Source organism: Fusarium proliferatum (genome assembly GCF_900067095.1).
Source record: "Fusarium proliferatum ET1 genome assembly, contig: FPRO_scaffold011, whole genome shotgun sequence".
In the NCBI taxonomy this organism is placed as follows: domain Eukaryota; kingdom Fungi; phylum Ascomycota; class Sordariomycetes; order Hypocreales; family Nectriaceae; genus Fusarium; species Fusarium proliferatum.
In genome coordinates, this window is record NW_022194800.1 from 1,435,257 (window position 1) to 1,460,119 (window position 24,863).

General features: G+C 48.5%; 8 protein-coding genes and 1 non-coding gene across 9 annotated transcripts; 6 read left to right on the plus strand and 3 right to left on the minus strand.

Moving 5' to 3' along the window:
* Positions 1 to 869: 869 nt before the first annotated feature.
* FPRO_08676 (uncharacterized protein) lies at positions 870 to 2,521 on the plus strand (the record flags this gene model as incomplete). The annotated part of the gene is made up of 5 exons (XM_031222371.1): positions 870 to 1,088; positions 1,140 to 1,294; positions 1,397 to 1,713; positions 1,765 to 1,890; positions 1,941 to 2,521. 5 exons carry the CDS (start codon positions 870 to 872, stop codon positions 2,519 to 2,521), a joined length of 1,398 nt encoding a protein of 465 aa, XP_031087836.1.
* Positions 2,522 to 3,279: 758 nt separating this feature from the next.
* FPRO_08677 (uncharacterized protein) lies at positions 3,280 to 3,537 on the plus strand (the record flags this gene model as incomplete). Its single annotated transcript, XM_031222372.1, has 1 exon — positions 3,280 to 3,537. The coding sequence occupies one exon, from the start codon at positions 3,280 to 3,282 to the stop codon at positions 3,535 to 3,537; it is 258 nt and encodes an 85-aa protein (XP_031087837.1).
* Positions 3,538 to 4,829: 1,292 nt separating this feature from the next.
* FPRO_08678 (uncharacterized protein) lies at positions 4,830 to 5,063 on the plus strand (the record flags this gene model as incomplete). The annotated part of the gene is made up of 1 exon (XM_031222373.1): positions 4,830 to 5,063. One exon carries the CDS (start codon positions 4,830 to 4,832, stop codon positions 5,061 to 5,063), a length of 234 nt encoding a protein of 77 aa, XP_031087838.1.
* Positions 5,064 to 6,204: 1,141 nt separating this feature from the next.
* FPRO_08679 (uncharacterized protein) lies at positions 6,205 to 7,368 on the plus strand (the record flags this gene model as incomplete). The annotated part of the gene is made up of 2 exons (XM_031222374.1): positions 6,205 to 6,993; positions 7,054 to 7,368. The coding sequence occupies 2 exons, from the start codon at positions 6,205 to 6,207 to the stop codon at positions 7,366 to 7,368; spliced, it is 1,104 nt and encodes a 367-aa protein (XP_031087839.1).
* Positions 7,369 to 11,806: 4,438 nt separating this feature from the next.
* FPRO_08680 (uncharacterized protein) lies at positions 11,807 to 13,457 on the plus strand (the record flags this gene model as incomplete). The annotated part of the gene is made up of 5 exons (XM_031222375.1): positions 11,807 to 11,980; positions 12,032 to 12,134; positions 12,181 to 12,278; positions 12,332 to 12,874; positions 12,921 to 13,457. 5 exons carry the CDS (start codon positions 11,807 to 11,809, stop codon positions 13,455 to 13,457), a joined length of 1,455 nt encoding a protein of 484 aa, XP_031087840.1.
* A 310-nt stretch (positions 13,458 to 13,767) lies between these two features.
* On the minus strand, positions 13,768 to 13,857 carry tRNA. The gene is given in 2 exon segments: positions 13,768 to 13,802; positions 13,821 to 13,857. It is a non-coding gene; the product is annotated as a tRNA-Glu (tRNA).
* Positions 13,858 to 15,457: 1,600 nt separating this feature from the next.
* Positions 15,458 to 16,754, plus strand: FPRO_08681 (uncharacterized protein; the record flags this gene model as incomplete). Its single annotated transcript, XM_031222376.1, has 3 exons — positions 15,458 to 15,475; positions 15,546 to 15,957; positions 16,003 to 16,754. The coding sequence occupies 3 exons, from the start codon at positions 15,458 to 15,460 to the stop codon at positions 16,752 to 16,754; spliced, it is 1,182 nt and encodes a 393-aa protein (XP_031087841.1).
* A 2,278-nt stretch (positions 16,755 to 19,032) lies between these two features.
* FPRO_08682 (uncharacterized protein) lies at positions 19,033 to 19,968 on the minus strand (the record flags this gene model as incomplete). Its single annotated transcript, XM_031222377.1, has 2 exons — positions 19,033 to 19,325; positions 19,374 to 19,968. The coding sequence occupies 2 exons, from the start codon at positions 19,966 to 19,968 to the stop codon at positions 19,033 to 19,035; spliced, it is 888 nt and encodes a 295-aa protein (XP_031087842.1).
* Positions 19,969 to 20,817: 849 nt separating this feature from the next.
* Positions 20,818 to 24,594, minus strand: FPRO_08683 (uncharacterized protein; the record flags this gene model as incomplete). The annotated part of the gene is made up of 1 exon (XM_031222378.1): positions 20,818 to 24,594. One exon carries the CDS (start codon positions 24,592 to 24,594, stop codon positions 20,818 to 20,820), a length of 3,777 nt encoding a protein of 1,258 aa, XP_031087843.1.
* Positions 24,595 to 24,863: the final 269 nt, after the last annotated feature.

Below are 24,863 nucleotides of genomic sequence, written 5' to 3' on the forward strand. Positions count from 1 at the left end.
AGTTAAGCAACCATCAATGATAAGTGACAGAAGTGATGTTGTGAGTATGTTGAGTCGATGGTCAAACCAAGACCTCCATTGTCACGACAAACCTGAAATAAGATGTGAATTGAGAAGCGAAGAAACCCGAAAGGTCGAGGAAGTGTGAGTTTATATGGATATTTTGAGTCCATCCACGTTTCGAAGCTCGGGGACGGTGATGACGAGGTCCCTAAAGGTCAGACAACTTGGAACTGAAGACAGCACTGAGAATGCCACAGGATTAGTCTTTTGGGCATGGTGGAAGTAATCTTGAGAGTCTTATCTTGAGTCGACAGATTTGCTTCTAATGGGCATCTTACCTTATGTGTATTTTGTGTGCTTTACGCTGGATTGTCTTCACGGAAGAGCAGCAGGCAGCACTTATTTATTTATACACCTTTAGAGTCAGTTGTTAAGATATTTAGCTTTTCAGCTAAAAGTAAGATCTTAAGTAACAGTAATAGTAAGGGCAATAAATATTTTATCTATATGCCTTTTTTTAGTGTTCTTTACCTTCATGGCCTGGAGGCTGAAGCCTCTTTTGACCCCTCAACCTTATCAGAAACTCGCTCTGTACGCTGACAATGCGGAGCGGCATTGTACAGCCTTGGGCAGACAAAAATCTGCCTGCCTTTGAACAAAGATTCAGGCGTCAATGTCTCAGTTTGGGATGAAAATAAATCAACTACTGTAGGGCTATTGGCTGTTGATGCTTTCAGCTCTAGCTGTGGCTTGCTGACTTGCATTTTCAAAATCAGGCTGGCGGTTAAGAACGAGGGGAACGAAAACTTCGCTCCTTGCGATTTTAACTCTTTCATCTTTCTTTCCTTGCAATCAGAGAGGTTAAAATGGCTACATACTACAGTCCAAGACCGAGCCCCGTCAACTTGAACGCGCCGAATGACGAATATAATTTGGAGGTTGACACCTCCAAGATCGTCGTTGAGGGTCCCACGTTCAACAACCTCCCCGAGAGCTGCGACAAGTTTCGCATCCTGGTCATTGGTAAAGCCGGCGTTGGAAAGTCGACGATATGCTCGGTCGTGTTTGGTGTCCCTCCTGAGAAGGTAAGTTATATCTCCAACGTGAAAGGCGCATGCGAGTGACGGTGAATACAGACAGGAGTCAGTCACCGTACTGTCGGGACAAAGAGGGAAAAGGTCTGGCAACCTATTACCTTTCCTGGTGAGAATGAGAACCTTGTTCTGCACGACTCGGGAGGCTTCGAAGCAGGTGACCTGAAATGTGTCGACGAGATCAACAGTTTTATCAGGTATCGTCGACAGCAGCCGAACTTGGCAGATCAGCTGCACTGCATCTGGCGAGTCAGCTCTTAGCCTACCCAGATCGCATTGGCTAACTGTCACGTCTCCAGGTACTGTATCAGCTGTCGTTCGAATCGACCGATTGAGAGTGCCGAAAAGGAATTCTTCCTCAACGCCGACGTCGGCGACATACCTGTCGTCGTCGTCTTTACGCAGTTCGATACCTTGGTCGATGACCACTTCTGCCAGCTGCGTCGACGCCAGCGTAATCGTACAAAGGCAGTCGATATGGATCAGCTTGAAAAGGATGCAATGAACTTTGCCATTGCAGACTACGACTCCAACTATCGCGGCCAGTTTGAGAGGGAGTTTGGACGGCGGTTGCGCGTGGCCATTATCCGGCTCAGCATGCCACAGCCGGAAGACGGTAGGAGAATATTGTAACCTTTATACATGTAATGTAGCTGATGTTTTGTAGGTGAGCCAATGGAGACGTCAGGTGTTGATTCCTTGGTAAAGGAAACAAGAGGAATGCTGCTAGCAGACGGTCTCAAACTTCTTTGGACAGCAGCACAGTGCCACTCGGCAGACATGAAGCTGAAAGGTAAAAATTATCCATCCTTTCCCATATAACCCGTTGCTAACACTCCTAAGAGTCAATCAATCTGGGCATGGACGTCTTTTGGAAAGCGGTTGGTACTTCTTCAATCCCCTTCATCCCCTTCGTAGGCGCCACAGCCCTCTACAGCGCCTTTATCAAGATCCTGAAAATCATCAACACTATCTGGGGCATTCCAAGCTGCACGCCCCTCCTCCACGACTCCAAGGTCCGCAACCTCTTCCTTCAAGGATGTTTTGATGCTTCAGCAGGAGACATTCTGACCTCCAAGTTCCTGGTGGCTCTGAATTTCTTTGGGCCTTTGACAGCTACCCAAACATCCACCGTTATTCTCAAGATGATTGCTGGCATATCTCTACTCTATGAGAAGCTGTTTTGGTATATCAAGAACCACCCTGAGAGGGTTGTAAGCCCTGCTACTATTGGTCGCATGGTGATGGAGTTCAGGAGGAGTCAGGGACAGAGAAACATGTCTGCCCGTCTAACGTATCGTATTAATATTACGAACTGCTACGACAAGGCGGCGTGCTTGGCCGAGTTGGAAGAAGCTGTCGAGGCTGGTCGTAGTGTGATGGGTAAGGAAGGGATGAGAAGGAAGACTATCGTTGATAAATAACTGGTTCTCTTTATTTGGCTTTTTGCTTGGTAGTAAGTCTCACTATTTAATATATAGTACTTTACCTTTTTTTTGACTGGGAATTGATGTCACATTTGAGAAGGAAACTGCAGACCATGTAGCGCAGAAGAATATTAGGCTTCGGGACGGCTCCGACAACATCAATCTACAGAAATTCCTCACGGACGGTGAATATGTTTCTCGGGATTGAGCGCGGAGGGAAGGACGGGGGAGGCAACCGCGAAGTTTGTAGGCCATCGTAAGACAAATCCTGTTATCTTTAGATTTAGTGTCTTGAAAGAGCAGCTGACCACAGGAAGCGTGAGAGGAAGAGATACGAGTAATGGAGAAGGCATGAAAGCGCACCATATTTAGGTTACTAATCTTATACTTCCTAATAAGGTATGAGACTGTATTTACCAAGAGTAGGACAAGTGACCACAGCTGAGTGGCTGTGTATAGAGCACGTCTTCACATCCTGAATGGACCTTTAGGACTGTGTAAAGAAGCTTGTCGGCTTTTGAACTGGAAGACAGCTCATTTTCAAAAAAGGAGGCTGATAGCCTGACGTTCACGCCTTGTTCATAGTGACAGTGTGCCTGATGCAACGTGAGTGACAACGAACAGGCAGAGCGCATTGAGTATATATAGAAGCGACCAATCGGTAGAACGGCTGACCAAGAAGGAAGAAAATTGATCACATACCCGTTAAAGAGTCACACCGCGAATAACTGTGAATTATATCCTCCGCAGCCAAAATGTCCGGAGACTCAAATATCGGAGACAAAACTGAATACAGTGCACGCACAATTTACATCCCTTATAGGCTCGTTAGAGAAGAAAATCTAGAGGCTATAGACAAGAAGTTGCCCGATTCCTTTCCTGGTGGAGTATGCATGACAACAACGACGGAGGCTATGGTACATTATAAGGTTGAGGGACTCGTGGTAAAGGGTTCAGGGGATTTCAATCTACTCCAAGAACTGCAGGAACTTGAGCTCGTCATGAAGGATTGAGAAAGGGTGAACAAGGATGGAAATACTGGGAGGGGAGTGTCATGATGGATAACCAGGAAAGAGGAAGACCGTGTTCATAAACCCAATAGCTGCATCTGAACAGAAGGGAAAGCTTCAGCTTGGTTACAAGGAAAAGAAAAGCCATGATTTTAATTTGAGAAGATCATTCTGCTGATAGAACTGTGAACACTTCTTCATCAAAGTTGTTTATCGCGTAGGTATGCCTGACATAGGTATTCAGCAATGAATTTACGTCTTGCGTGATCCAGTAAATTTTCTGCCCAAGCAACTCGGGCAGCGAGCAAATGAATCTTGTGAATCAGATTGGCTGAGAGGGTACTAGGAAACGATTTACTCGAGAAGTGAATAGGCCGCAACCACCGAGCTGTTGAGAGTGATGATGTGTCCGATAGACCTGTGAAAGGACTCCAGGTTGAAGGTTGTTCATTGACAGAGGGCTGATGATCACGCTACCTGATGACTGTGACAAGTGTCTGCTGCAATGATAGTTAAATCACTAAGAGGTGAAGATTGACTATAGAAAGAGGCGATTCGCCAGCAGTCAATAGCCAGACCAACGGACAACATCAACAGCACATCCAACTCACCACAAACTTCATTTTCACATTCATTACCTGCAACAATGCCTGAAAACCAAGAACCCGAGACTTGGGGAAGTCAAATCACATATGTCCCCGTCCGTCTTATCAAGGACGTAAACACCTTCAAAACCGCATTGAGGAGACACTATGGTGAAGGAGTGACGCATCCTATCAAGAGCTCACATGGGGAAGAAGCCAAGTATGAGGTTACGGCACCTCAAGCAAGTACAGGGCCGGCAAATCTGGTGGAGACTCTTCAAGACGAGGGTGTTCTAAAGAAGGAGGGCGAGGAGTGAGAGGAAGACGTCCGGCATCATGGGTTCCGTCGCTGAGGAGGAGAGATATAGAAAACGTTTCGGCTGCTATCTCAGATACAATGAGATAATGAGATCAATTCATTGACCATTGTCGCTTCACAGTCACAGGCTTCAGTTTAAGTGATGACGAAAGGTGATTTGCTTGCACCGACAATCACAAAGGGTGACGCTGTTCATATCCGATTCAACAACTTATTCTCTGTCAAGAAGTGTGGGTAATCGTGCGCTGTATATTGTGATGTCAGTGAAACCACCATAGCTGGCTATAAATTACATCGTCGCATTAGAAAAACGAAATAACAACCAACATCAAAACTCATTGATAGTATAGCCACTTCTAAGGCGTAACTTTAAATTAGGACAAGCATAAACAATGGCTACGTACGGAACTCAAATGCACGATATCCCCATTCGACTTATTGGGGACGAGACTGCTTTCGAGAGAGCCGTAGAGGCCATATATCCCAATGGTGTCACGTTTATGTATCGTAGAACAGTTAACACGACTTCACCATGGCCGGTCTGTAACGTTCAAGCGAATGCAAGCACTGGACCTGCTGATCTCGTAAAACATCTCCAGGATGCTGAGGTTATCATGAAAGAGTGATAGAGACAGGAACAAAAGTACGTGCGAGGAGAAATATGCGAAACAACGTCCTGTTGCTATTCTGACGAGCTGAAAGAGCTCTTAGTAGTTGATTCAATTAATCTAGCTACTGTTTGTCAACATGAAGGTTAACAAGTGGCATACCAAAAAGATTTGAGATTTGTGAGTAGGATGTCATCCTGAAACGATTTCCAACTCGTGCATGAAAGTGAAGCGAACTAAGATAACCTTGATGCTTAAAACTTATTAGAAACTTATTAGAAATCGCATTGCTCTGAGGGCTACGTAACCATGAGGGTTATGTAGATCAGTAGAGTTTCGCATGTTAGGGCACGGCTGGCAAACTCTATATAAATGGTACGATGCAAGCTCTTCGTGTGATCGGAGCGACCGTTTCGAGGTCAATTACACGTCATTCAACAGCCAAAGGTTTCCCAGAATGTATACTGGCCCGCAATGAATAAAGCGGAAATGATACAGAGCTCACCAGAAAGCGCATATTCGGAACACGATCAAGTGCTGTTCTGGGTCACCAATCTGGCATATGAAGCAGATTCATGGTTCATGCCATATAACCGACAAAGAGGGGTTCTAGGTTCTGCTTCTTCCTCATAGAGAAGAACGGGCTTGCGGCAGATTTTGCCATTTGTGGTTCATAACTGTGGCTGGAAGCCTGTCTTGGCCCCGCGTCTCTGAGTTGCAGGATTGTGGAAGCCGTTGAGGAACATAAAGCAGCTGGAGGGGAGATTTGGGTACTGGATAAATGAAATTAGTCAAAAAGGGTTCCCAGTTTGATAGGGAATGTGCCAAATGTATCAGTGGAATGGAAGATGGCACACTGCCTGCACACGTAAGGCCGCCAGGCTGTGCCCTAGATCTAAGTTGCCAAGATAACGATATGGTTTACTTCGTCAAACTTAATGGCCTTATCGGTTCCTGATATGACGAGTGCTTGCTTCTATGAGTCCATTTGTATGACGGCCATAATGCTCACAAGGTTTACAACTTCAAAATGAACTATGCTTGCAATACAAGTTCGAAAACGACGTAACTTAATTATGAAGGGAATAAATATGCGTGTACTCGCTGATCAAAAGGCGCCACAGAAAGACCCCCTCTTTCCGAAGACATTCGCTACAGGATGTTGATCCTCAACTTGATCACCATCGCCATCTTGGCCCTCAGCAACCAGGTATTCGCTTCACCTGTCCTGGGCGACAACATACTTCAGGCTCGCAATCACCCTCCTCCACCACCACCACCGCCTCCCGTTCCTCCACCTGTTCCCCCACATCCTCCGCCCCCTCTTCCCACAACAACCACCGCAAACAAGTCAACTGTACAAGTTCACCGACGTATTGTCCCACAAACTGGCCCTATCCCAAGAATCCACCTCGTCCCAAGGCACCAGCTCGACAACTTCGCCGGCAAACCCGTTCCTCCACATCGACCACTTCCGCGGCGCGACATTCCAGGCATTGTTAAGGTGATCGGCAAAATACCAGACTTTGTAAAAGACGACAGGTACGAATGGAATAACACACAATACCCCGCCTATTCCCTCGGGAGGATCCTCCTGGGCGCAAAGTCATTTGCGAACGCCAAGGGGAGAACTTGCAGTGGCTCATTGGTTGGTCCACGACATGTCTTGATAGCGAGGCATTGCTTCGGAGATAAACTAGCCGACAGTGTTACATTCGAATCCAACTTTTTCGAGGGTCGGAGCGGAGGAATTTCGTACGTGACGGACATCATCGCTGTAGACGGCCTAGAATGTCACAAAAACCCCAAAAATGGACAAGAGATTTTTGATTGCGCACTCAGTAACGATTGGGCTATCTTGATTCTCGCGGATCGAATGGGTGAGACGCACGGGTACCTCGGGGTAAAAGAATCTAACACAAATACACTGATTAACAAGAAAGCTTTTGTAAGTACAAGAGGATAGAACAAAGGAATAGACAAAGGAATAGACACTGACGTGAGATAGTCACACGTGGGATATCCTACCAACTCTTTGTATCATATAGCAAAGCCTATGCGGCAGGATGGAATCACCGTGGAGAAATGTTATCACTCCTGCGATATTCCCGGCGATCGGCTGATCACGGATGCAGATTGCCAGAGCGGAGCATCAGGAGGGCCGTTGTTTAGGATGGAAGATGGACTGGCTTGGCAATATGGCGTGGCGAGTTCACGGTTTGGGGACCTCACCAAAAGCGTGGCTCCTCCGGATAGGTGTGCTTTTGTATCGAGCACCAAGTTTATCAGTGCAGTTGCTATGGTGCGAGAGCAATTCCCTTAGTATCTCTAGCATTTGGTATGCTATTAGTAAGATGGTACACGAGAAGTAAATTGCGTCGAGTGGCCAACGAAATTGCCTCCCTACTTTAGTCCGTGATCTCGATGCAGCGGTTCAGTGGGCCTCATGGCCGCCCAATCAAGACAGTAACAATAAAGATACATGATAGTAAGAGAATATGATAATGAGAACGGGAGATGAACCTTCTTTCACACCTTCACGCATCTTCAGAACGAGCCAGCGGTCGTCGCGAGCTGGACTAGACGTATTTAGCCCCCCTTGAACAGGTGAACAGGCCTAGAACAACCACTGAAAGTGACGGAACACCACAATACTAGCACTAAGACGGTGATCACATCATGCAACCAGGTTTCAGTCACTGCAGAGATCTCTGACGTCCAATAAGCACGAGTGGCCTAACATCTAGCTCTCTACGATGGAGGGATGCTGGACACCTACGGTCACAAGGTCTGAGCATCCAGGATCGCAGCAAGCCACTGAACAAGGTTGAAGAATGAACTTCAGTACAGCGTGTGCTAGCCAACTCCCAAAGGAGATGAGAGCATTTCCAGCCCATCATTGATGTCGTCGAAGGTGCTCGCCACGAAGCCCTTCGTCATTATGACTTGACGAAACGCACACTACCATTCAGGAAGACTGCCTTCAGAAATGAAGGGACTGGCCACTATGAAAGATAGCTGCATTACTGGATACAGGCTTCTGTATGGTGAAAGCTACGCCTTGGGAATGGCGAAGGATTGTGCGACCACTAGAACCCAGTCTGCATCTAGGATGGCCACAAGCCACTGAGCAAGGGTCAAACGCGAGCTACAGCACCAGTACCTCTTAGCAACATGGCGAGAGCGTCCTCAGGACATCATTGATGTCGTTAAAGGGCATTTCGACAATGAACCCTTGGCCATTGTGACTTGACGTATCTCCGGCGACCATCCAAGGAGACTGGCTTTTGCACGCAAAAGCCAAAACCCAAGAAGGATAGATGTAAAACTGGCTTTGGGCTTCTGTCGTGGAAACTGATCGTTAGTGGCGGTAAAGGATTCCACAGCTAAACGATTGGTAGCCCCTGAACACCATCGTGAACACCATCACATGTTGACGGGCGCTCCGGCCTACCATCGAGCTCAGTGAGGGTAGGGAAGACTTTGTGGCTGGCATGGGATACAAGTTCTGATTGTGCTATAACATGGAGGGTGACATGTACTGCTTCGACAGCTCGTAGTCACGAACACGGAACTTGCGTTGGGCAGCGCCACTTGAGTGACCCTGGAGAATCTCCCGAGTTGCATTCGAATTTGGGTACCAAGCGAGACTGTGCGGTTCGTATTGAAAGATGGTTGAATTGAAGAGGGTCTTTCTTGAGATGATGTGAGCTGCTCAAGTGATGATAATGACCGACTCCTAGACACGAGAGGTCGCTGTATTTATAATATGAGAGTTGAGTAAGGAGAACCTGATTTAGGAGACGATCTGAGAGAACGGGGTAATGCATACCACGTCTATCCACCGGTGGACGATCTCGGATGCAACCGCTATACCTTTGCTCCATTGATGTACATCCTCAGACGAGAAGTGTCTCCAGTTGAGCTACAGACCCAAGGGAGGGGACACAAAACTTGAGACTCGGATTGATCGTAGATTATTGGGTTTTAGTGGAGGCCAGTCTCGCGTTTTCTGTCCCCCAAACGCCGTCAACCGTCAGTAATCTGCTTCCAAGCTAGTTTCTTGGTGCCTTCTGGCTCTGCCATCTGCCTGATAGTTCATTGGAGTTTCTACATCACCATGACTTCCGACAAGGCTTTTGCTTGGCAACCACGAGTATCGGAATACTGAGCCGTGTTATTATCTTGGCCTGAATCCAGGACAGGCTTGATAAGACTGAAATGAGGCCAGCCTATCATATCATCTGAGTCAGAATGAGCTTCATCAGCCTTCATCGGGAAGAGTAGGATGGGGAGGTTCCCCAAGTTCAAGCCAAGCCTTGATTCCCCAACGTCAGAGTGATACCATGCATTATTGTTGGCGCAATCTCCCCTTGCTTCTTGGCCTCGGTTCCGACCCCATCCGGACCACATGAGCCGAGTCCCCCAAGCACTGACGGGATCCCAATAGTAGCCTCCGAGACTCTTTCCCCAAGAAGCCAAGCGAAACCTACGCCATACGACGCTGAATCTCACTACAGAGCCTCATCGGATGAAATAGGAACCCAAGCGCATTCCAAACACCTTCCAGTAACCCATCAACGGAAATGTACATTTCTCTAAGGTCGCATTGCGTCTTCCAACCCTGGGGCCTCAGAGTTTCGTCTCAAGGATGACGTGCCAAGAATACGAGCCCCCGTAAGCATCCGACCTTCAACCAACAACATCCTCAAACCAATCCAGTAATTGCGCCGATGCCTTCGCTTAGAAACACCATTAGTAAACCGTCTGTGCTCATCGTCCCCAGTTATCACAGTGAGATACCCTTGCGGGGAAACGCAACCACTCCCCGTTCTAGCTGAAATAGCTGATGTTTAGCCAAAGCCAAGACCAAACCCCAGACTACCAACACCGTAAAGTGGAACAACGTCACAGCGCATTTGGAGCTGGTGCAGATCTGTAAGACGCCAGCGGTGAATCCTTCGAGAACACGCCTAGAGGGAGATCCTGTCGAAAAGAATCCGGGAAGGCGGGCTGTCTTGAGCCTATCATTTGACACTGAGCGGGCGTCGAGTCGATAGTGCAGGCGGCTACTGGAATGTGCGTCTGAATAGGGCTAAACACATGCATCACTAGAATGCACGATTAAGAAGCGGCAATTCTTCTAGAAAGCAACTTGGTTGCAAGATCAGCGAGCTTAAAACTAACCCTAGCATCATTTCACCGGCATATCACTGGATAATTGCTGTGGCGGAGCATCGTTAGTGGAATGCTAGTGCACAGTTCGCGGAGTAAACAGCCCCCAACCCCCTCAGTGAGATGCGGGCACCGAACCGCTAGATCCCCCGCAGATATCACATTTTAGTTATTGGACTAGAGCGGGAATCTTCGGAACGGTCTGGACTCGCCAAGAAGGGGTTCTGATACAGGCGCTATGATATTGTGATGCAATGCTCCGAAGTTCAAGCTGCGAGTTTGGTACGAGGGATTAGGGTGGTATTCGTGACCCAATGTCTAGCACATCCCTGTTGATGCTGCGAGATGGGCTTACGGTTGCATTGACCTGCCCACACGCCGTACTTAAGGTAGTCGGATCATTGTCATTGCGTAGGTTTGATAGCGTAAACTGGGGGAGATTAACAGTTCAATCGATGATTCAATTGCAACAGCCTTATCTCTTGGAGGTGATGCCAATGATGAGGAGAGAAGCCAAGCTGACTCCTCTCCTTGGCCAAAAGGGTGCGGAGGCACTGAGGCAGCCTAGTCAGTTAGCGGAGTAGCCAAGCCAAACTCTCCCTTTAACATGCGGAGACAACTACTACCCTCACTCTTGGCCAGCACCTAATGAATCATGCAAAACTATATATATTACAAAAATAATCATCTAACAACTTACTCTCTTCCCATCGTGAGCTGTAATGACGCGGGGGAAACAGTGCTCACATCTCAATCCCTGCTGCTTTATACCCCATGTCTACTCCGCAACCTTAATCGTTAAGCTTAATCTCCTTCCCTGTTCGGTATGGTATGGCCTTGTTGCTGCGGGCGTACAGTTCTGGAAATCCCGCAGTGGGGAAATGACTTGGAGTTCTCGTCTAAGTTAGCTGGCTAGCTTGGTTGTACATTAATGGGAGGGCTGTTTTGGAGGTAGGCAGTGCAACACGATATTCTCCAATCAATGATGAGACACACGGCTCGTGATGATAACGCCACTGAGGTTGACCATTCTTCTAGAAGAAAAGAAGCACTCTCTAGCTGAACATCCCAAAGCTTGACGCTCTCGTATGGAAATCCAACCTGTTAAACGCTGGAACTAGTTTCTATAACGGTTTAACTCATCTTGGCGCCGTTTTCTAGCGCTGTGATAAAACCTGCTCGTGGACTAGAAGCGCAGACCATCTGTTGATCAAAGACACACAACACCATGACAGCCAGTTCATCCCTGTTTTCGCAAGACGAGTACTACCCCAAGTTTCTTGGCGAGGTTCCACACGGTCTAGACCAACCTAATCTCTACATCCCAGATCTGCCCTCCGAATGTCACGGTCTACGGCTTTGCCGACTCCTACTCTGCACCCCGCAATGCGGGGGATGGTCAAGGACCATGGGGAACTTGGGGGATGATCGGTAGCATCCCCAGGTTTTGTCGCTGTCAAGAAATGTCTATATAACTGTCCGTGGAGCGCCCACTATTTTGTTCTCATCAAGGCAGTCGATCGCTTTGACTACCCAACTACTTCTCTATCTTAAACACTTCTGCTTGACTTGTACTGTGCTTCATCATGGCTCAGCGTGACGAAAAGACCGACATCAGGGACGTCGAGCCCCAGATCTTTCAGAATGAGTATCCGGAGAAGGCAATCCCTCGTGTTGACAAGATTGATTACTCTGGTGCTCACGAGAAGACTGATCCTAAGGAGATTGCTCTTGTGAAGAAGCTTGACCGATGGATGATGGTGAGTAACTGATCACTGATAGAAAGAAGATGAGTGAGCTGACGATTGTAGCCCATGCTTTGGAGTATGTACTGGCTCAACTATCTTGACCGCAATGCTATTGCCCTTGCGCGTCTGAATGATCTCGAGGAGGATCTTAACCTCAAGGGAACTGGTAAGTTTTACCTTCACATCAACAATTCTTGACTAACAATCTGCAGAGTATCAGACATGTGTCTCTATCCTCTTCGTCGGTTACATCCTCGGCCAAATCCCCTCCAACATGTTCCTCACCCGCACCCGCCCCTCTCGCTACATGGTAAGCTCACTCTTCCCCATCCACTCACAAGTGAACCAATACTAACATCTCAGGGTATCATGATGATGCTCTGGGCCATCGTCAGCGCCCTCACTGCCGTCGCAAAGGACTTCAAGGGTCTCCTCCTCACCCGCTTCTTCCTCGGTCTCACCGAAGCCCCCTACTACCCCGGCGCCGTCTATCTCCTCTCCATCTTCTACACCCGCAAGGAGGTTGCAACCCGCATCGCCATCCTGTATACCGGAAACATCTTGGCCACTGCTTTCGCTGGTCTCATCGCCGCTGGTATCTTCCACGGTCTTGATGACGTCGCTGGCCTTGCTGGCTGGAAGTGGCTCTTCATCCTCCAGGGTGCCGTCACTTTTGTGATTGCTGTTGCCGGCTACTTTATCCTCCCTGATTTCCCTCTTACCACTCGATGGTTGACTGAGGAGGAGAGACAGTTGGCGCATAACCGTATGGAGCTTGATACTGTGGGTAACGAGGGTGAGACCAGCACATGGAAGGGTCTTAAGCAGGCTGCTAGTGATCCTATGGTTTGGATCTTCTGTGCTATGGCTCATCTCCACTTGGCTGCCAACGGTTTCAAGAACTTTGTAAGTTTTTCAATTCCTCAATTGGTTCTAAATGCTAACAGATTAGTTCCCCTCTGTCGTCAAGACTCTCGGCTTCAACACCACCATCACCCTCGTCCTCACCTGCCCTCCCTACCTCATCGCCGGCGCCAGCACCATCCTCGTCTCATGGATGTCGGGCAAATACAACGAGCGAACCTGGCACATCACCGCCTCCAAGACCGTCGCAGTCATCGGTTTCGCCTCCGCCGCTGCTACTCTCAACACAGCCGGTCGTTACGTCTGCATGGTCATCTTCACCATCGGAACCTACGCCGTCAACAGTCTTATCCTCGGTTGGTGCGGCTCTGTCTGCGGTCAGACTAAGGAGAAGAAGGCTGTTGCCATCAGCATGGTTACCATGATTATGAACATCAGCTTTATCTGGACTCCTTATCTCTGGCCCAAGAGCGACGAGCCCAGATATGCTATTGCCATGGCCAGCAGTGCTGCTTTCAGTATTGGCACTGCAGCTCTTGCTTGGCTTGCTAAGATCATTCTTAAGAGGCGAAACCAGAAGCTCCGTGCTCAAGATAGCGAGACTGAGATCTTTTATGTCTACTAAAAGACATTGGGTGATGAATTGATGATTTGGACTTGACTAGAGTTTCTGGAAGGATGGTTGGATTTGAGCAGGAATTAAGGGATATAGAGATGGCAGAGTAGATATGTCAATACTTGGTCTCTTTTGCAATATCAGACTGCTTCATATAACTATGTCCCTCAGTTCAAACGTGCATGTTAATTGACTTCTTGAGACAAATCCAATTATCTACTCGACATCAATTGAATAGCGTAAGCAACGTCAAGCAAAATTAATACCACTGTCGCTGATGATGTAGACAAAAGAAATCGCGAAAAACTGCAAAAGGAAACTCCGGTACAGGGAATCGAACCCTGGGCTCCGCGGAACTGATCTCTCAGGTTATGAGAGCGCGAAATGTTAGCCACTACACCATACCGGATGATGCTGCTTATACTTCGGAACTTAGTATTTCGGTTTAGGTAGTCGAAGTTGGTTGGGGGACGTGTCCGGTCATGGCTTCGTAGCTCTTGGCCAGCCCCAAATTTGATCAGGACTCTCGATGGATTCATTCTTGCAAGCGGAGACGCGTAACCTGTACCCAAGTCAACATCCGTTCGAACTCGGGATTGGCAGTAGCTCGAGAAACAACCATCAGGGCTTTCTATGTTCTTGATCAACTCACCCATGGTGTTCAATCAAGAGTGACTGCGCTAGCAAGCCAGTGATAGAAGTCATGCCTCGACTGTTTAGTTGCTGTGCTGACGTTCTGTCGGATGGTGACCCGTTGGGACCAAGGACGTAAAAATCGCGACATGGTAGTTTATAGGCAACTGGATAAGTACTAAAAGATGCATCGGGCCAACTTGGACGTGAGAGGGATGCCAGCTTCATAGGTCTTCTTATCGCATGTTGGAAATTTACAAGATTGATCAGGTTCGTCATTCGTGCCATGTCTGAGACTACCTATCCAACGACCAAAGTATGAGATGATATGTCGCATGTTCTTCCCCAGGATGCTCATGGTAATGTCCCCGACTCCGGTTCGAGCCTCAATATTTATCTGAGGTGTCCGGCGAGAAGCTTTACGGAACTTGTTACTACAAGTGAACGGCACCAAGGTCCCTCCTCACTGTCATAAGCTGCATTGAACCTGCTCTCAGAAGCAAGTGCTGCATCTTCGATAGGGGATGATTCATCATCAAAACGAATCAAACGGCATGAGACTGACTAGCAGCCCAGGCAGCACCCGCAGCTTTGCCCTCTGTCTACTGCCACTAGCAGTCTCGCGCACCGACCAGGAAAATAAACTGTCGAGCACTGCCAGTGGCATGCCCGCGTTCCCTTTTTGATCTCTTACCTCACGCTGCGCTTCCGATCAACTCTTTCTTCTTCCTTCTTCATACACCAACATCATCCCAAACATATCTCACAAAACCTTACATTTTCCTTCCATCAACAACTTAACTCTTTACTCTTCTATCATCACAAGTCGTAGACTATTCTGTACAACTCACCCCTGAGAGTTCTCACATATCACAGGCCTAAGAATTATCATCTCAACCGACACTTTCATCCATCCTCTTCGACCGTAGCGATTGCGCATGTTTCTTATCCACCACAGCACAACGTTGAAGACTTCTATCATACTCTATCAAAGACGTCAGCTGTTGGCATCACGACAACTGTCCATCAATTTCCTTAACTCGAGAAGGAAAAAGTCCCTCAGAGTACCAACCATCAACAACTCTCTTGCTTTACGCAGCATCTAATATTTAATCTGAACACTCCTACCACACCCCACATTGCTCCAGACTGTGGAGAGCAGGTATCAACATCGCATTGATCACCACAATCTGAAAGCCAACCATATCCCCCAGAGTTGACTGAAAACACAACATCTTCAACAGCGCGCCAAACGTTTGACACAAAATTATCACAAACCCCGCTACCTTTCTCATATCTTCTCGTCTCAGGACCCTACGGCGAAATATTCTCAAACAAAATCTTTGTCTATCCTTCGACCTTGGATCTACATCAACATGAAAGACACCATTACGGTAAGCCATCATTCTTTATCAGTTAACACCCTATTCTTCCCCGTTTTATATCTCATACTGACTCTATCAGATGTCATCTCCCTTTGACAAACTCCCTATGGAGGTTAAGGTGGCGATCCTGGGTTACCTGATCCCTCCCATGTGCAACCCCATGAACTACGGGGTCCACCCTCAGGCAGCTTACGCCACCGTAGGAAACTTCAAGCGTGTGTCCAAGGGTTTCGAGGAAGTAGTTGATGCGATCCACTACATCAAGGCCATCGCAATCGCTGATGGGGAAATCAAGTTCACGATGAATCCTATCCAGGACGATCTCGTGGTGTTCTGGATGGCCATACCAAAGCCACTTCCCAACAGTTCCTGGATTCGATCCATGAAGGCGGCTAATTTTGAGGTGGATGACGATGCGCTTCCCATTCGTCGCCTGATCGTTTCCAACCACTATCCCATGCAGCCCCAGTCTCAGGACCCCCTAGGATATGGTAAGTATTCTCAAAACGTTTGATGGCAGTCGCTAATCTTATCAGTCTCCCGAACCAGCCGATCTCAATCCGTCAAGAACACTCTTCGCTGGAAGAACGAGCCTTTCGAGACCGACCTTCCTATGTTCGCTCGCTTCCCACTACTCAAGGAAGCCGTCGTTTCGGTATCCATGATGTCCCGATTGTGGCACATCTCCGGTTTCCAAATGGAGGGGCCAGATGTTGAGGCACCGCGCCCGAACGGCGAGACCTGGGGATTCAACCGCGTTGGGTCTTACAACGCCGCTGCGGCACGATATTTTGAGGCCAAGGACATCCAGGCCGACACTGGCATCACCTGGGAGTTCCCAACCCCAGTTTTTAGAGCCCACCATGCGACTATTGTCTCGGAGCCAGAAGATCTCCATCCGCGTGTTGGTGAGTATGGCGCCTTCATTCAACCTAATGACCTACCATTCATTGGGCTGCATGGGTATAGTCGTGGAACCCGCTCACTTGGAGGAAAGTGGGCTGGCTTCCGATACCATACCAGAACCGAAAAGGTTCAATTTTCACCACTCGCGTGGCATGAAGTTGAACCGATCATCGATCAGCTTGGGGACGGCCCGTCGGCTGGTCGGTCACTGCCCAATGGGCATCCACAGTTTATCGCGCGTGTGTGGATGATTCGCGAGGGAGACGAACCCAAGGATGAACCCCACCATTGTTGGATCGATGTGAAGGAGCCCAAGAAGAACGACGTGGACGAGCCCTGGGAGCAGGAGGAGCCATATGTGGAGGAGATCGCCAACACTTAGAAGATGGTGCGCGATACTCTGCTTCGCCGACACGAGCATGCAGGCTACACTCTAGACCTGAACTGAGAGAATGCCAGGGCCGAGGATCATATGGCCACGTGAGAGGTGACGAAACCGGGTGGCATTGACTGTTGGGGTACACTGACATCGGACGGACGCTCAAGAGAGGCTGAGCTAGGAGCTATGGGCTGACTCAAAACCTATATGCCAAGGAGATTTGCCGAAGAGAGATAAAGGTACTGATGTTGGCGTCAGGGTTAAAATTTGGGAATGTTGCAGTTCTTGTGTGTTTGGACTTTTTAGTTGCACGGTTACCTTATGTTTATTGTACGACTTGTAATAGTAGCTGTTTGCAGGTTACCACCCAAAAGCCAGTTGGGCATTAGTCTAGATCACAGGATACTGGAATTCATGGAAGATGGGATTTCCTATGAACGATTGAGAGAATATGTGTTGTTTGCTGACCCCTTCTAGTGACTCTCTTGAGGCAAACTAGACCAGTGATCGAGAGGAAAAGGAGTTCCACGAGCCCATGAGAATTCTAATTCGTGTGAGGCGCGTGATGCAAGTATCAGCTATCAGGTCTATCAACTCAAAGTTACATATTAGTGATCAAATTTGAGGCTGAAAAAGGTTGTTTCAGAAGTCGCGTCGTCCTGGAACCCACCACCAGGGTTCGAGTAAATCCCAAATAAACCTCTTTACTATCATGATTATGAACTCCTTTGGATCCTGGACGCAACACGACACGGGTCCCAAACAGCAGAAAAGTTGGACTTTGAAGGAGTCATTTGGCCCACTGTTAAAGATGAAATGCGACACCATGAACTCTTAAATGGCCTTTTCGATCGATACATAGGCAGGCATCGCAACTCTGGCGTCGCGGTTCGGAAGCGGGCTGACTTGACGATAAGCAAATTCCCCAGAGACGATCTTTTCGTTGAATAGTAGGCAGTGACTTGAAAAAGTCGATGGTGGGCGTATTGGGAGACAGTGCAGCTTCGAGGACACCATGGGAAAAGGTGAGACGGTATGGTGAAACGCCTCTATAGAGTACCTCTTCTCTGGGGAAAATGTAATGTTGTATCGCTGCGTGAGCAGGAGCGACGTCGCGCTACAAATGAACAGCTTTTGACACAACAGCAGCGACATTCGCTTCTAAGATGGCTTAAGCCCCTTGATCCAAAGTTCAAGTAGGCCTTGTATGGAATTATATGCACCGAAAGTCATCTCGCTCCGGTAATTCTCGACCCCCTTGAGGTTCGTTTCCATCAGTGCATGTGGGCCTGAATTAAAATCCAAGGGTATTCTCGAACTTTGTCCGTGTTAAAGAACGTTTGGGAAAGATCGTGTCGTGTTACCTGGTCTTAGCCCATGTCCTACCAGGAACATCGTGCATAGGCCAGAACGGATGGGAATGAGAGCAGTGAGAGCAAACGTCATATCCTTCAGGGTCTGGGCGCATATGATGGATTGTTGATGGCCTGGTGATGTTGAAAGATCTCGGAAATAATAACATGCTAGAGTTATTGCGCGAGATCTTCTAGGCTGCCGGACAGAATAGCTTATGAACGTCGACAACAGCAACAGCAAAAACAACATCCGTCTCCAACTCGGCTTAAGGCCTTGAGACATCGACCATGTACTTGCTTAAAATCGAGAATCTGGCTTGTATTAAAACCAATATCTTTACAGGAGATGGCATAAGATTAGACATTAATGTCAATACTATGGACTGATCTACATACTTATCTTTCTTCTTTGCTTACGTCTTCTTCTTGTGCCAAGTCTCTCCGCTCTCTCACAGTCCATGCAAGTAACGCTTCAGGCCAAATCTTCTCATATCCATTATAGTTGCTACTCGCACCATAAATTGTGAGCCACCCCAAAGAGTAATCCGAGTCAAGAGAAGTGATTCATTACCAGGGACAAAAGTCTGTCACTGTTGATAAGTGTTTAAATCTTCGTGGATTCTTTCCATCGACTCCAAACTCTCGCAGTCCTCATTTCCGTTGTCCTTTCCACGCCTTCTCTGTAGGTACGATCCTCCCCCCACCGTACGACTCACACTTACACCTAGAGAAACTCCAGTCCGTCAATGGGGACCGATAGTAAAATGGAGAGGTGTAGTCCCACGGCGATGAAGGGTAGCACGGACCATCTTCCACGTGGTGGCGAGTTGCTTTACCCAAGTTTCATCAGTCTGCACGTCGTATTCCTTGACCTTCACCCAGCCGTAAGCACCACCAGGAAGCTCCTTCTTCTTGTCCCGAATAATCTAAACTCGGGACACGAATTCTGGGTCCTGGTTACCCAGAAATTGGCGTCCATTTTGAGGCTGCTGTTGTCGATGGATGATAGGCTCAACTTCATCCCAAGTAAGTGGTCGGAATTCAACCTCCTCGGACTCGAGGTAAACACGAAAACCAGCCCATTGTCCGCCCTGAGAAAACTCCTGGCTGCGCTGGCTGCGCCAGTCACGGCGAGTCTTGCTGTAACCGTGTAGGCCAATCATTGGGATCTCTTCAATATCGTCGTAGCCATCCAACCGAAGATTAGTCCAGCGGAGTCCTGTATGATGAACAGGATGGTTGAGGTCTCACAATACTGGGACAGCACGTCGATGTTCCGGCTGGGGGCCATATTGCTGGAATGAGGAGATGTACCAGCCAGGAGCAGTCTTAATCACAACATCCATCTCACAAAGAGATCCTAGCTCTTGGGCGATGGGAAAACTTGTTTCGAATGGTAGATTCTCCTCATAAGCAGTATCGCGTGGGTGATGATCCGTTACATTGATGGCCCATGGCTGCCGGCAACGTAGAATTAATCTCTGCATGTAGGTGTATGAAGCCCACCCAATTGGGAAAGGGTGAAGGGTCACGAGCCGACGAACGGCACGAAGGCTGGGAGTCCGAGGGGTTTTGAGGAAAGCTGGCATGTCCATACCCATGACCAAAAGCGCGTCACGTTCACTGTCAAAGGTGAATACTTGACAAGTGGAGTTACGGCCGGTAAGAGGTCTGGCACTAAGAAGGAGATTTCGGAATTTGTGGCATATCGCCATGATAGCGCGGGTTGCGTCGCGCTCGTTGCTCATCCCAATCTTTCCGTCCATGAAGAGATATTCTGGTAGGATCATTGGAGGAATCGCCAACTGGATTATTTTGATCTGAATCTTCGCGGGGAGATCCATAAATTCAGGGCCTGCCATCTTGTGCGCTGATGTGTGCTGAGAGCGAAGATCTGTGGCTTGCTTGTCACGGCTCTCTGACTCTGAACTTGTGAAAGCCTGTCGAAAGATGACGCGGGTTGATGGGGAGGGATTTGGGATAAGATTGGTCTACTGAGGATGTTGACATCAGAAAGGTTCTGAAAGTAACGGACAATAGTTAAATCTCGTTGCTTACTATTAATATCGAGATCTTGCAACGACGGCTCAAAAGTCGGGCTTGGTAGATGTAAAAAGGGTGACGGGGGAGACAACGGCGAGGAGTTGAGGCTGAAGAGTACAGGCAAGAGACGAGGGGATGGTGGAAGACGTCTCTTTGTGTGTTAAGAAAATGGGCGTTAAAAAGAAGTCTTCAGGCTGAAACCTTCTCGTGCGAGAACCTTTTGAGATGAGGTGATGAGGAAAGAAGAGTTCTCGAGAAGTTCAAAGCTGAGATAGGATAAAAAACGCCAGAGACTTTGGCAGTGGATTTGGAGACTACTGACACTGGCATGGACTGATCCCTTTCCCAGTGGCACACAGGTCTCGTGACGGGAGGGCCAGTGACAGGAATGAGCTGTTGGCAAACACAATCCCAAGTCCTAGTCCATTTTGGGGTTAGAGAAGAGAGGATTCAATATTATGACTGGCTTTGAAGGACAGACAACGATATTGAAGAGGTACTGTTTGTTCAGTTGCGACCAACTAGAATTTGCAGCTGTTCTGAACATCAAACAAGAGCAACGAGTCACAACGCGTACGAAAACATGGCAAGGCCCCAGGTTAAGATTCAGATACCCCATCAAATGATTTTGACTTCAAAACGACTTCTCCGAGCTGACGCCTAGCTACTCAGTAGATCTCGAAGTTCTCGACCAAATGCTCCGCATCATGAAACAACATATCCAAGTCAAGCCCATACAAGTAACAATCACTCACCAACAACCATCCCTCTCCCTCCCTCTTCCTCAACAAAAACGGTTCAGTTGAACCAGGGAAATAAATAACCCGATCCCCCGCTTTCGCTCTCGGACTCGCAAGTCCCAAAGACCCCTTCTCACTAGTGAAAAGACACCGCCCATAGCTCGCAAAGGTGAACTTTTCGAAGAATTCTCTGAGATCATACCCAATAGCTTCAGGTTCTTCGTCTGATTTCTCCTCAGAACTTGAGTCGGGGTCCTTTTCTTCTGTGTCTTTCCCGACGCTTAACCACCAGAGGTAGAACTCGCGGTCGCGAAGAAACATGGACGCATCTGCTGACTCGAGAATACCGGCGCCGCAGTGACGATACCACTGGGTGAAGCCCACACCAACGCTGAAGAGCTCAGAACCATGAGTTGCCGTGAGTGTCGTTGCAAAAGCCTGGCTCAATGAAGATTCAGAATCCTTCCACTCGGGAACGAGTTTGACAGCAAGACTTTCCCAATCTTTCATCACCCTTGCAAAGCCCTCACTTCCTGGTGCATGGCCAACACCATCTTCAAGTTCCGGCCCAACCTCCCGAATCGTATCAACCATCTTGCCCCTGATCGTCAAACTCCCATATTTCGAAAACTTCAAGCCTGGAAGATACTCTCTGCCTAGCTGTTCCCTGGGAAAACTAAGCTGCGTTCCATCTGCACACCGAACATCGTAGTTCTCCTCAGCGTCTTTGCGATACGGTGCGTACCAGTTATCCCCTGCGAGACTGTTGGTCGAAGTATCCGTGAAGTCAGGTACCCAAGATGGAAGGTTTGGATAACTGCGCTTTGCGCCGATATCCCCCAGGATGCTGAGATCTTTGGTGAGTTTGATCACAGCCTCTGCAAACTGACGAAAGATATCTTCCACGGGCAGATCATAGTCAACAGGTATGAAACCCGGTTCAAACAGACCCAAGATGCCATAAATCTTGTCCCGTATCTCAGTAGTCTGACAAACGCGGCTATACCTCAGAATACTCATCGGATCACTACCAACCCCCAGCATCCTCAGACTCCAAACATGACTATCCGGATCGAATCCCTTGATCGGATGATCCCCTTCACCGCCACGTGAAGACGACAGTCCCTTCGCACCATTCGAAAAGTCTGCTTTCCAACTGATCTCCATGTCCCTCCACGCTGTCGCCTCGTCTCCACACATCATGACCGCTCTTTTCGCAAGAGCTATCTCTTGGATGACCCATGTGCGGAAGAACCAAGGTCTTTTGACAAGCGCGTTCCAGGCACGGCGCTTTTCTTCTGGTGGTGTTGAACCGTTGTGGAAGGAGTCGGGAATGCTTTCGTCGTTAATATGTTGGAATACGAGGTGTGAATCATCGGCTTCGTCGCCGAGCCATACTATGACTTGACTCGCTGACTTGTAGATGTCGCCCATGATGCGGACTTGTTGGTTTCGTTCGCCGTGGACGGATTGGTTGATACACAGGGCGTCGACCCAGAGTGTGCGGACGGTGTTGGGAGAGCGGAGGTGGACGAGTGCTGAGTGGAGGTTTGGTGTGATTGAGATTTCTTGATCGCCGAGGTTGATGTACCTGAGTGGTGTTATGTCTCCCCAGACGTAGGACAAAGCTTCATAGTCTGGTTGGAAAGTGATATCGCTGTCTACCAAGCGTCCGACAAGAGGGTCTGTCCGGTTGCTCGATGGAAGGAGTTCAAGAAGTCGAAAGGAGCTACTGCTCCTCAGAGGCTGATACAAATCTGCCGAGGAGGCAATTCCCAAAGGAGAAGATGGCACTGGGTCATCTGACCGCTCTGGAGTTGCATGAGGAACCTCCTGTCTGCTTTCGACCATACTCTCAATCTTCTCATCCCAAGCTCGTCTCTCAAGTGCCACAGTTTCAACAACGCGCTTCCTCACCTCACCATACGAAGGCATAGTCCACCCCTCATTACCAGACATCTTCTTCTCCAGCATTGTAACTATCTCCAGCCACTCCTCGATGTCTCGAAACGACCCTCGGCCACCTTTCCTTACCACAGTACGTGCATCAGCACGTAATCCAGGACAGTTAACATCAGCCCCGGCTTCCAACAACATCTTGACAACCGGTAAATTATGTTTTATAATAGCCGTATGAAGCCAACTTGTCTTCTTTGCTTTAAGATTCTCTCGATGAAGACGTCGCCTTGAAACAAGAACCGTGTCGATATGTGGACCGGGGTACTCGGTGATGAGGTATATCGTCTGCTCGCGGTACATATTACCAGAGCAGAGAAGCCACGTCACCGTCTCTCCCCACGACTTGAGATCATCGGGTAGTTTGGCACCGTACTCATCAACACACCAGCGCAAAAGGCTTAACCGTCCTCTCTTCAGTGCTCTCTCTTGCAACGCCACTGGATCAAGCTTGATACCATGAGAAACAAGCAGCTTCGCCATATCGACGCTCGAAACTGAGGTTGGTACTTCTTCGAGACGTATTCCTCTGCCAAGAAGCCGGTTGGCTGCTTCAAGCTTATTGTTCTGCGCGCAATATCTCAGCACGGCCTGGTAGTCCGAATCTTCGAGATCGCTCGCGTGTGCCATGAAGGCTTCCAGAAACTCGAGGAGGTTCTCATCGCTTCCATAAGGGTCTGCAGCTATCGCGACTTCGATGGGTGTCAGATCCCCGTTGGTGCTTCCGCGGTTGAAGATACAGTTTCGACGACATCTGGCACTTTCGCCATGCTCTATGAGAGCCAAAGAGATATCGATATTGCGGCCTGCGGCTGCAGCATGCATCGCTGTCCCAAAGGTCGATCCCTCGCCTTGCCCACCATCAACCATTCTTGGTCCAGCGGCATCAGCAGCGGCCTTATAAGCCAGTAACTTCATTACAACGTCCAGCGCTCCTTTGCGGCAAGCAATATGAAGCATCATGACTAACCCCGAATCATCTTTAGGACATGAAAGACCCTGCTTCAGCAAATACATAATGATGCCTCCCCAGGTATATTCGATGTCAAGATCCCATAAGGGCACGTCAAAGTTCACACCAGGAGGCCAACCGACCCACGTCATGTCAACAATCTCCTGCGGTGAGATTAGAGCGTCGAGGGTGACCTGAAGAAGGTTTGCCTGTTCCTTGGGCTCATCTTCCACAGTCTCTCCATTTTTAGCAGCCTTTCGTATCTTGGCGAGCTGCTCTGGAGATCGGCGTGGCTGGAGTGTAGAAATGTCCGCTCCAGACTTGATCAAGAAGCAAAAGAGCTCTTCGTAACCCAGCATACAAGTATAAACAAGCGGTGAGTACCCCTCATCATCCAAGCAATTCACGGCTGCCCCATGAGCCATAAGCAACTTGACCATCCCCAAAAGCTCAGGATTCGACTTCCTCGGGTCCTCACCCAGATACCCTGGGTCAATCTTTGCCCTCTTAATCGCAACTTGCAATATATCCCTCTCCCCGACGAACAAGTCCCCCAAGTCATCTTTCTCCAGCAGCGCACGCGCCAGTGGATAATCCACTCTCAGCTCTTTGGCGAGGCACTTCCGTACGGCTTCGATATGGTACGTCTTGAAAACGGGTGATGTTCCATGAAGCGTGAAGAATTCGTCGAATTTTATTTTCTCGAGATGGGTCAGGAGTTCATCTCTTTCTGCAGAAGGCTTTCGACTGCAGATGCTGAGGAGCCATTTGCCTGCGATTTCTTCTGGTGAGGCCATTTTGGTGATTACGGTGAGTAAGACGTTGTCAGCCTGGCTGACGATGTTGGGACTCTGCCTTGCAAGCGGGGCAAATGGATCCTGGTTATAATAATTTAGCGCTATATCCATAATCTCCTGGCCTTTGTGCTAGCCGTGGTCTTGGTAAACATTCTGCATGACAAGCTCAGAATTGGAAATTTAGAATTGCCCGGTTCTCCAGCAGACAGCATTGAAAATTTCCGCTATTTCGCAGCCCTGCAGCATTGGAATGGTCAACATCCAACCTT